This window comes from Pterocles gutturalis, unplaced genomic scaffold, assembly GCF_000699245.1.
Source record: "Pterocles gutturalis isolate BGI_N339 unplaced genomic scaffold, ASM69924v1 scaffold8466, whole genome shotgun sequence".
Lineage (NCBI taxonomy): Eukaryota > Metazoa > Chordata > Aves > Pterocliformes > Pteroclidae > Pterocles > Pterocles gutturalis.
In genome coordinates, this window is record NW_010105431.1 from 101,243 (window position 1) to 112,113 (window position 10,871).

At 39.9% G+C, this 10,871-nt stretch overlaps 1 protein-coding gene across 1 annotated transcript in view; it reads left to right on the top strand.

Annotated features, from left to right (window-relative positions):
* Nucleotides 1–6,344, top strand: part of LOC104471891 (voltage-dependent L-type calcium channel subunit alpha-1C-like) — a gene marked incomplete at both ends in the record, with an annotated part of 53,915 nt that extends 47,571 nt beyond the window's left edge. The window contains one exon of the mRNA XM_010087389.1: nt 6,241–6,344. Coding sequence (XP_010085691.1) covers nt 6,241–6,344 — 104 coding nt within the window. The remainder of the gene's footprint in view (nt 1–6,240) is intronic.
* Between the last annotated feature and the right edge of the window lie 4,527 nt (nt 6,345–10,871).

The following is a 10,871-nucleotide window of genomic DNA, read 5'->3' on the forward strand; positions in this document are numbered from 1 at the left end:
TTCCAGTACCTGAAGGGGGCCTACAGGAGAGATGGGGAGGCACTCTTTACCAGGGAGTGTAGTGAGAGGACAAGGGGTAATGGGTATAAGCTAAAAGAGGGTAAATTTAGACTAGACATTAGGAAGAAATTTTTCACTGTGAGGGTGGTGAGGCACTGGAACAGATTGCCCAGACAAGCTGTGTATGCCCCATCCCTGGAGGTGTTCAAGGGCAGGCTGGATGAGGCTTTGAGCAACCTGGTCTAGTGGAAGGTGTCCCTGCCTATAGCAGGAGGGTTGGAACCTGCTAATCTTTAAGGTCCCTTCCAGCCTAAACCATTCTATGATTTACTGACTATCTATAATGTAGACTTTTTTTTTCTTTAGCATTGTCAACTCAGCCATAGCTGTGAAGAGTGAAGTTCCATTCCCTGTTTATTTTAATTGTTTTTGTACCCGAGTTCTGACTAAAAAAAATTGGGGAAAACATTTTTCCCTTATGGTGCAAAACAGTACATCATCCTATCAAAAATGCTTCTAGTGTTGCTTAAGCTAAGTATAAAGATGTAGTTCCATGAGCATACATGTGAATGAAATGCATTCACCCAAATATCAATCTGAAAAGAAGGAAAGAGGGAGTAGAAAAGGAAAATTTATGTTTTAATCCAAACCTCTTTACTTTGTAAATTGATCAATGATAAATATCTAAATCTCACTTTAGTATACGCATGGCCCTTTGTGTATCACCTGAGCCATGCCTGCCAGTAGGCTACCATTTGATCTTTGATCTAAGCTGAGGAAACCACTTCTATGCATCCTTAAAGTTATGAAAGTGATTTAGTACTTTTCCTGGAAAAGATGGTTTCAAAATGAAGGCTTCAAGTAAGAAGATACGTTCAGTGACAATTGTTACCTCTTCTTTCTGCTGTCTCTTGCTCCTGATATTCTCCAATTTTATATTGTTAGAAAAAAGACTAGAGATCTTGCTACTGGCCATAACCATTACATTTGTGTAGATGATTTCCCAAGGCAGTGAACTCCACAGGTAGGCTGCATAAAACAGCATTTGTACACAAAATTTCCAAATTTACTGCCCTTTAATTTTATTGAGTACTCTGCTCCTCTTGATTAATGCTATTCTGTGAAAGGTTATACACTTCATTATAGAATACTTGAAGCACTTGACTTGTATTTAAAAAGTGCTATCATAACATTCTGTAGTCATTAGAAATCAATTAGCAATTTATTCAAGAAATAGAAGCCTAGCCTTGGTGTCCTGGCTAACTTACTTTCCATTAAGTTGCAGCTCTCCAGTATTGTGCACTGAACAAGATGGGCTTCATTATTTTCTTCAGCTTGCTGCTTTCCAGTGACAGCTGCCCTTCTGTGATGGATTAAACTTTTCCTGTAACTTTCAGTTAATTTTGAAAGACGTCTAACACAAAGTGTCAGGGTGTGGGTGTGTGAACCGTAAAGTCAGCAGAATTTAGTGAATTGTGTCTACCCCTGCCATTAAAGTGACTGAAAGACCTCCACTATATGCTTGGTGATGCTCAACCATTATGTTAATAGCTAATATGCATCTAACATTCTCTTTGAACTATGATGCCTGTGTAATGAATGAGATGCTTGCAAAATGTGCCAGACTGTTTTCCCAGGGGGAAAAAAAAAAAAATTCTAGAAAAGTAAGGCGTGCATCTCTGCTGTGGCTTTACCAATATGTCTTCACCTGTCTTCTGAAGAACCAGAAGACATAGGCACAAAGGTCTATTTATAGACGTAAACAGACTTTCATTCCCTGGTCCCTGCTGAAACTGATGGTTGTAACTGTGATCAACAAACTACAGAATCAGAAATCCTGGTGTTATTTCTAGGAGATTATCTGTATCATTGAGTGAAAAGCCTTCAACTGGAGGTTGAAATGCTATGGTCATGATAGTGATAGTGATAGGATGCTTGGCAAAGGAAGAACTCTTCCCCAGTACACTAAAGTTCATCAGACCTCTGATATGCTGAAATACCCTCTTTTCATCATGTTGCTGAGGGTTTCTTTGACAGTACCCAGTGAGGCAAAGTAGTATCCCACTTTGCAGATTTGAAAGCTGAATCATAGAATCATAGAATGACCCGGGTTGGAAGGGACCTCAAGGATCATGTAGTTCCAACCCCCCTGCCTGGCAGGGCCACCAAACATACACATTTACTAGATCAGGTTGCCCAGGGCCCCGTCCAACCTGGCCTTGAACACCTCCAAGGACGGGGCATCCACAACCTCCCTGGGCAGCCTGTTCCAGGGCCTAACCACTCTCCTAGTAAAGAACTTCCCCCTAACATCCAACCTAAATCTTCCCTCCTTCAACTTGTATCCATTTCCCCTAGTCCTGCTATTGTCGGCCCTTTCAAAGAGCTGAAGCATAGTGAGCCAAAATTATTCCCTCACTGTACCAGAGAGGGCATGTAGGAAATAATGAGAAAGAATCCAAGATCCTTATCTCTGAGGTCTCTGAGAGATGATGCAGTAATGTTCAGAAATGTACCAACTTTCTCACTGTTGAGAGTAGTGAGATGTGAGTGTTGACATGTGAGCTGTGAAAGGTTGGGCAGTTTGACTCAGAAAACATATAAATGTGTGTATATTATGTGCAATCTGCAGATTCCCACCAATGCTGTGCTTCTAGCTGACCTAACAGTTGTCCCATACATGCTTTAGTTGACATCAGCTTGCAACCACCTGACTACTGTATCTGCAATATTATAGTTCAGACACACACTGGCTTATAGTCTTTGTTCAGAACTGTAAATTTAGAAGATTATCTACCTTTTCTGTTGAGATTCATGTGGTTAATAGCAAACATTCACGGAGAAGAAGTGCAGTCAGTGACCAAAGAGCTGAACTGCGTATCAGGAGTTGTACTGTCTGTCCTGGAGAGGTAACCCTGTAACTGAAACATTTTCCGTTCACTACAGACAACAATACAAAATATATTTTGCAGACCTCGTTTTTCTGCACTCAGTAGTGTGCAAATGCTAACGCTCCTTCTGATCTTGTGATGACCCTCTGCAGCTTCTCCACTTCAATAGCATATTTAGGAAAAATCAGCTCTACCACCTAAGTTAGGATTGTTGTGAAAGCTTCCAGCTGCAGTCAACAGAATACGTGTATGCATATACGTGATTAATAGCTACATATTTGCAGAATTATAAGTTTCCTGGAAGCACTTTCACTCAAACACAGGTGCAAGGTTTTTAACAATAACTGTATGGGAACACTGTTCAGTTGAGGATAGGCCATCCTGGAGTTGAGGATACTTCCATTTTGGAGGAAGCATTTACAGATATTTGGAAGGATACAATCTTACCAAAGAATTTAAACTTTCTTAAATGTTGATACATTGCTGTTACTCTTTTGGTTAAGTCTGTTTCTTTTTTTTCCCTCCAACTTCTGCCAAGCAGCCTGTATCTCTGCATTTCTCCTGTAGATGTTTTTCAAGACCAGATAGTAAGGTCACAGTGTACTGTGTCCTCATCAAAGGGTTTTTTAACATAATTTACCAAATACGTAATGTTATACCAACATATACGTTCCTTCACCTGTGTCTCAGTCCCACAATGTATAGAATGAGCTTGCCTTCTACCGAAGAAAGTGAGATAGGAGAGCACCAAATGGAGGGAGTCCAGTGACAGAGAGAGAGAGTCAGCTGTCTGCCAGATACTGATGGTTTCTATCTGCTTGAAAAACTATCACTGTCTCTGTCTTTCAGCTTCTCCTTTAAGTATATGACTGGGCAATAAAAAGGAGATGGAAAGCTGACCTCCTAAGTGTTCGGTTTGAGAAGTCCCAAATGCTCTGCTGTACCAGAATGCAGGTCTATTTTTCAGGACCAATTTGTGCTGATGCTAGCTGATACGATTGTTATGCAATTGTGCAGGCATTGGGAATAGCCAGAGTACACTGTACTCTAGTTAAACAGTTTACCAGGCCACGATGGAAGTTTCTTGCCATCTGGAAATTTCTTCTTTCCAGGGTAGTAAAAAAGGCACCCTGGGGTGTGCCTGAATTCTATACCCAGCACCTTGGCATTTGCTGTTTAGGATTCATTCATACCACAGCTTTGAGAAGTTCTACTTTTCCAGCTGACTTTCCCAGCTGACAAAAAAAAAAAAAAAAAAAAAAAAAAAAACCCTTCCTATAGATAAATACTATACAGCTGAGACTTTTTTATCACCATCTATCATAATTAGAGGGCAGTCAAGTCATCATTATGCCTGTGCTGGTAAATTCTAATGGCAGTTTTTCAAAGTCATCCATACTCATTGTTTGTGCAGATTGCTTTATATAGATAGTGGTGTTTTTTGTAGAAGAGATAGAACGTTAAGTCTTACTTCTGTACTTAATTCCAGATTGGGCAGTTACATTTTGTCTGCCCCATTTCTACACTGTGATTTCAGGTGAATATTTGCTTCCATCTTTATATACCGTATCATTTTGTTCTCTTTAAAGTGCTGATGTGTTTCACACCAAAGGTGTCTACTTTTTGGTCATGTGGGATGAAATGTGGCTTGCAAACATAATTAGTATTATTTATAAACTAACGGAACAATTCTACAAAAATATTAAAAGGGAAGCTGCTTAATATGTTTAGGGACTGTTAGATGTTCAGGTACTCTCTTCTGACCACCAAGTGTATTAATTCTGTGAGGAAGAAGCTGATTAACTGTTTTCACAGAGGCAGAATTTGAGCTTATTTTTTAATGAGTCTACTTCAGTTCAGTCGCAGATGAAGGAGCTCTGAGATAGAGTTCTGGATCAGTCCATTGACTGTGGACTATTGCCAGACAAGGACTTTAGTGACTGTACTTCAAAAGAAAAATGGATAATGGACTTCCATCCACAAAGAACTGATTATATTAGTGTTAATCTCCTGCCTTGTCTTACTGAAGGTCTGAAATTCCTTTCCTGAGTTATTATGAGTCTTGAGTCAGATCGCCTCCCCTGAAGTGTGTCTCAGTGCCCATGTATGGAAGAATATTTCTTCTGTGATCACAACAAATGCTTAGGTTGCAAAAGAGAGAGCATTTTCCTGGAAGGAGAGGACAGCGTACGGTAAAACTTTCAAAAGCATGGAAGACAAAGGAACCTAGGCTGCTTTATGCCTTTACTTTCAAGTCTGCAATTTACATTCATATATCATTTTAGTGCTCCTGGAAAAGTTAACCACCATCTGTTTCTTTAATGATGCTTTGTCTGGCTCAGGAGATAAGTGTTTACAAAAAGTAAAGAGGGACTCTGATATTTTTGATACATCATGAAAGTAAGATTCTATTACAATATCTAACAACTTTCCAAAATGTTGAACTTTGAAGCAGACTTCAAGATAAAATAGCATTTATGTACTAGATGCTTTTAGAATATATACAATATCTTATTATGTGCTTGAGTTGCTCTACACATAATACAGGTTATGGTACTAAAACAATAGTCTGCCTGCTTCATTTGCAGATATAGTTTGCAGTTCGTAGTAGTGTGAAAGCCAGACCTATGCTCATGTCATTCAGTTTACAGTCTCAAATTCTCTGAGTGTGCAGTTGTGTAGGAATACTATTTTGAAGGAGAGATTAATCTTTAAAGGAGAGAAAGGAAGATTGTGAGAAAGTTTTAGAAAGCACTTGACCAGGTCCAAACGTGGTGGGCCTTGAAAGGACCTTCCTCAAAAGCATGCAGCTACTGCCCTCACTGTGGCAAACTGTGAAGACTACCAGAGCACTGTCAGGGAAAGATTAGTATTTGCCCTCAGTTACCACATGCTTCTCTCTGAGGTACATGTACCTGCACTACACATGGGAGGTAAATATGGTCTGACAACACACTGTGCCAATACTTAGCAAAAACTAGCAATGTTTTCACTGGCAGCAGAGAGTCACATGTATGTGCAGTGGTTAGAAGTTTAAAAGTCACTAGATGGACTCTTGTGGTGCTGTAAGCAAACTCTAGAAAGTGAGTCCACAACTCTGAGCATCCAAAGAAGTGCCAGTACACATATGGTTATATCTTTGCCTACATTAGTCACTGCCTGTAAGGAAACAGCTAGAGGAAAAAAGGTAATCAAAGGAGAGGTCCTATCAGAAAGAATGTACACAAACACTTGCTATGATTATGTGTAAACCAACCACAGGGTCCATTTACAAACCTTTCCATCTGTTCCCTTGCCTAATCATTTCTGCTTTCCCTCTCTGTCTTCTAACTTTCCTTCGTCTTTCCAGATGCAGGACGCTATGGGCTATGAGTTACCATGGGTGTATTTTGTCAGTCTGGTCATCTTTGGATCCTTTTTCGTTCTAAATCTGGTTCTTGGTGTGTTGAGCGGGTAAGCTGACAGTTTTGGTGTCCTTTTTCCAATGCTACAGGGCAAGACTCCATAATAAGGGTTCTTCCCTGTCACCAGGATTCTTTCAGAGGGATTAAAAATATTAATTCATCTAAGTTTCACATCAGCTCTCAAACATTTTGACAAAATGTTCAAACATTGCAAATAACAATACAGGTAACAGAAGAGGTATTATTCTCTGACAAAGAAATTCAACCTGAGGGCATTCAAAATCACTTATGTCAACCTGTCATAAATTTCCAGAAAACTGGCTATTGAAAATCTCACTGCTGGTGACTTGGGATCTCTTTGGCTGGAGCCTTGCAGTGCTCAGAATCTGAGCTTGTCTCACTAATTATCATTCCACTCTTCCAGGTCAATGATGCCATAGGAAGGGACTGGCCCTGGATCTATTTTGTTACACTAATCATCATAGGGTCATTTTTTGTACTTAACTTGGTTCTCGGTGTACTTAGCGGGTAAGCAGTACCAGGAAAATGTTTTATTATTGTTTATTTTTTAAAATTTGTATTTCTATTCCTACTCTCTGGTTAACCAAAACAATGGGCAGTGGCGTGTTGATCTCAGGAATCTTAGTAGAAGTCCTAGGCTATAGTTGTGCCAGTAGCAAAATATGGCATTCCTAATGACATGGAAGGAGTCCTTTGACTAAATCAAAGGAATACAAGAAAACTCTTTGCCTCTAACATGTTCCTCTACCTAAAACCTCTACCTGTACCCTGTGGGAAGAGGACAACGCTGTGTTCCCCTGTGGGCGAAACATACTATTCACCATAGAAGGGGATTATAGTAAAATTTCTGAAAGAGTCAGTGGGACTGAAGGAGGAATGAGAGCATGAGACAAATCCCTTCACATTTGTGGGATGAGATTCCTGCCAAATTATGTCTTCTCACATGAGAAATTTTCACATTGCTTAGTATCTCTAAAGTGCAGCCCAATGGGAGACTATTTTCCCTGGAGAGTGTCTTGGGCACGTTTCTTCTTCAATAAACACATCTGCTCTATTGTGTGGATTACAAGCCTAGCATGATGCAGGGAGAAAAGATCATTTTTCTCTGACCTTTTCTAAGGATGAACAGAGAAGCAGGAGAATTCTTTCTAGTGTTTAAGCATTCCTGAGACATCTAGACATTTAGCTGTATTTCAGTTCTGCAGTATAAGCCTTACTGCAAAACATCATTTTAGTAGCTTTGATTAAAAACAATTGATATTGTCCCCAGTAGTTAAAAACTTTACTGCCCCTGGGGAGCCACATAATTAGAGGAATCAAGCCAGCAAACATTCCTTGCAAGATTTTTTTTTTTAAAGATCTCCTAGAATTAGGATTCTAATTCCATATTTAGACATGACTGTGTGCCTACTGCCATTCTATGTACATGGATAAATATGGTATGAGGACTTTTATGCATCCTCTTTTTCTTTGTTTCTAACATCCTGCCTCCTTTAATGAGCTCTAAATTAATTTGGTCAGAGCCTATACCTGTTGCCTGATTGGGCAGCCCTGAAATCCCCTGTCTTTTGATCATAAGGGGGAAAATTATCTCTGAGCAGGAGAGAGGACTTGATGCCTCACAGAAATTATGTCCTCAGTATTTGGGCCAACTACATAGGGAGGGCAGTAATAGGACCGGAGAAGAAGATCCATCATTGGCCATCCTGCAAAGAGACAGGTAGTAGCAGATCTACAGGAGGTATTACTACTATCTTCATTAGTCCACTGAAGGAGACATGCTGCTAAGACAGCTGCTGCAAGGAGAAGGGTTTCCAAGCAGTAATGGGAGAAGAAAGAAATCCCCAGTAATGAAGTGGCAATGGTCTGTGTTTGAATATCTGGAGAGTGATAACTCTGGGTACAATTTTAAAAAGTAGGCTTCTCATTTCTCCAGGTGGATACTCTGATCAGCAGGTAAGGATGTCAGCAGTAGTGGAAGATGATGACCAGCTGACAGAGGGAAAGTGATTTGCTGTATCAGAGGTGCCCTCAAGTACTTGATAGGATAGTGGTTGAAGATTATATTGTATCTGATTGGATAAACAGTGCCTGTGAGCCCAGCCCTGAGGAGTGCATACTGCTGAAGCACTGCTGGTTCAATTTACTTGCACTTGGATTTGTGTCTGTACATAACTAAAAATTTAATTTCCTCTATCTTTCATTTTTCAACTCATGAAAATGTTTTAAGGCCTAGATCTTCCACCTCCTGACATACTGCAGCTAGACCACCACGCTTAGTGGTAAGAGATGGAAACAGTCTGTAGAGAAAACTGAAATCAAATATCAAGTTCACCTTGTTTAAGCTGTGAGTCACTCTCTGGTTGTGTTCACAGTGTTACGACAGCTGCACTGTCATAATTTTTCCCAACTGGAGAAAAGTAAAAAGAAATTTAAGAATCTGCAACCATGAATAAATACTGAAATTATGGGAGAAATGTTCCAAATTTCCGTTGGGATAAATAAGCAGTTCTTAAACAATTAACTTTCTAAAGAAGGTCTAAATTCTGCTGAGTTGCAAAGTGTCTTCACTTCGCAGATTCAGCTTTTTTTTTAGAGACTTGCTATTGTTATTAGTCTGATCTATGTAGATGATCCACCTGCATGTTCTATGTAGATACAAAGCAACATTCCCAGGCACCTTTGTATATCCATTCTGGACATCTCTGATTTCTTCCCATTTATCTATTTCAGGAACTTCACCAAGCATGTTGTGTAAGTAGACTTCGTCAATGATAGAGCAGCTTAGGTTTTTCTATAATCACTTCTGAATATGTAAGTGTAATTAATTGTACTCACAAAGACTTCTTGATTGCACCTGCAAAAATCAAATGCTGTGTTCTGCTCTGCCTAAATAGCTCATTTGTAATTTGTTTTTCCTCAAGGATATCATCCATTCATGGTCCTTCTAGTGATTTACCAGTCACATGCTAAGCTAAATAGTATGACAGAGTATTAATGTGTAGAGCTATAATCATCTTCCTGTCCTGACTGAGCAGAGTATAAAATTCACGTATTTCAAAGGAAATATCCAGTCACACAGCAGACCTCCTCAAGCCCAGGCAAAAGGATTCCACATCGTTGCTGTGAGCAGTGAAGCCCCTCTTAGAGGTCTCTTGAGATCAGAAATGTTCACTTCTGTGTTATTTGTTTCAGTCAATTAGTGAGGGAATAAAATGTCAGTGTGTGTTCAACTTTCAGACCTGCACACCTAAGCATATAGATTCACAGTTCTTTTATACTTTGCCTAACAGTGATCCAAATCCCAGGACACAGGCCAAACAAGCTGTTGCCTAGGGCAAATGGAAAGCAGGAAAACAGCCATTTTTTCTGCTTTGAGAGGATCCTGGAAAGCCCAGTTGGCTGCTTTTGATGCTCTTACAGCCAAGGAAGAGGTCAGAGTGAATAGGAGGCTGGCTCTGGTTGTAGTTCCCCCTGGAGCAGTTTTTGTGACTTTTCAGGACTTTTTCCTAGTCTTCTGTCCCCTCTTCCAACCCTTCCCATTCCTTGGTGTACTTTTCACCATGGATAAGGTTTGAAGCCTTGTGCTGCACTTTTAGTAGCAAACAAGAGTTCTGAACTGCTAGAATAATGCTGTTTTGCTCACTTTCCATCACTCTTCTAAACATGAGAAATCATATTGAGATCAGAATTACAAGAATTACCTATATTCCATCATCAAGAAGGGAAAGATAAATTTTCTTCTGCAATAACACAGGATACAGAGATGAGTGTTTATATTTATGGTTTTGACCCAGACAGAGAAAACATCTCCAAGATACTCTGCTTTTTTTGGTATTCCCATTGGCAGATGTATCTTACCATTTTCTAGGAGAAGTAAAGGAAAGTGAAGCAAACTGAATTCTGGTAAAACCAATCAGATTCAGCAACTTCTAAACTGATGTTCTCTTGTTCACTGAAAAGAGACAGATCACTTGGTAGCTCTGCAAGCCTTTGTTGACCTTATTCTGACATGATAGTGCAATCTTTTTTGAGAAGGCCACCTCCAGACTCATGATGGCACTTCCATCAGAAAGCTTACTTGGTCCTTGGCCTCCCCACTGAATCTGCAAACACCATTTATTGCCAGCTGTGATGGTGGCAGAGACAATGTGCACACCTGCCTGCAATAGCAACTGGACTGAGGTCACCAACGCTTTCGATTGGGATGGTAAATGGCCATTGAAAGTAATTCATTCATGAACTACATTTGTCCGAGTCCAGGCTGGCATTGCACATGGGAGATGGTTTGAATTGCATTAGCAATTTCCTGAGCCACCTGTTCTCAACGGTTTAATGTTAGTAGAGCATAGAAATTAAGATAATTTAAATAAGTTGTCCTCTTTGGAGAGTCCTCTGAGATGTGGAATATCATACGTTGTACAAAGGAAAGAGACATGCAGTTGCAGGTTGTTTTGACTGGGCAATCACAGTATTTTCAGTTGTGCCATTACAAAGCTAGGTAACAAATTCACTCCTATACAGTCAACATAGAATCATAGAATGACCCGGGTTG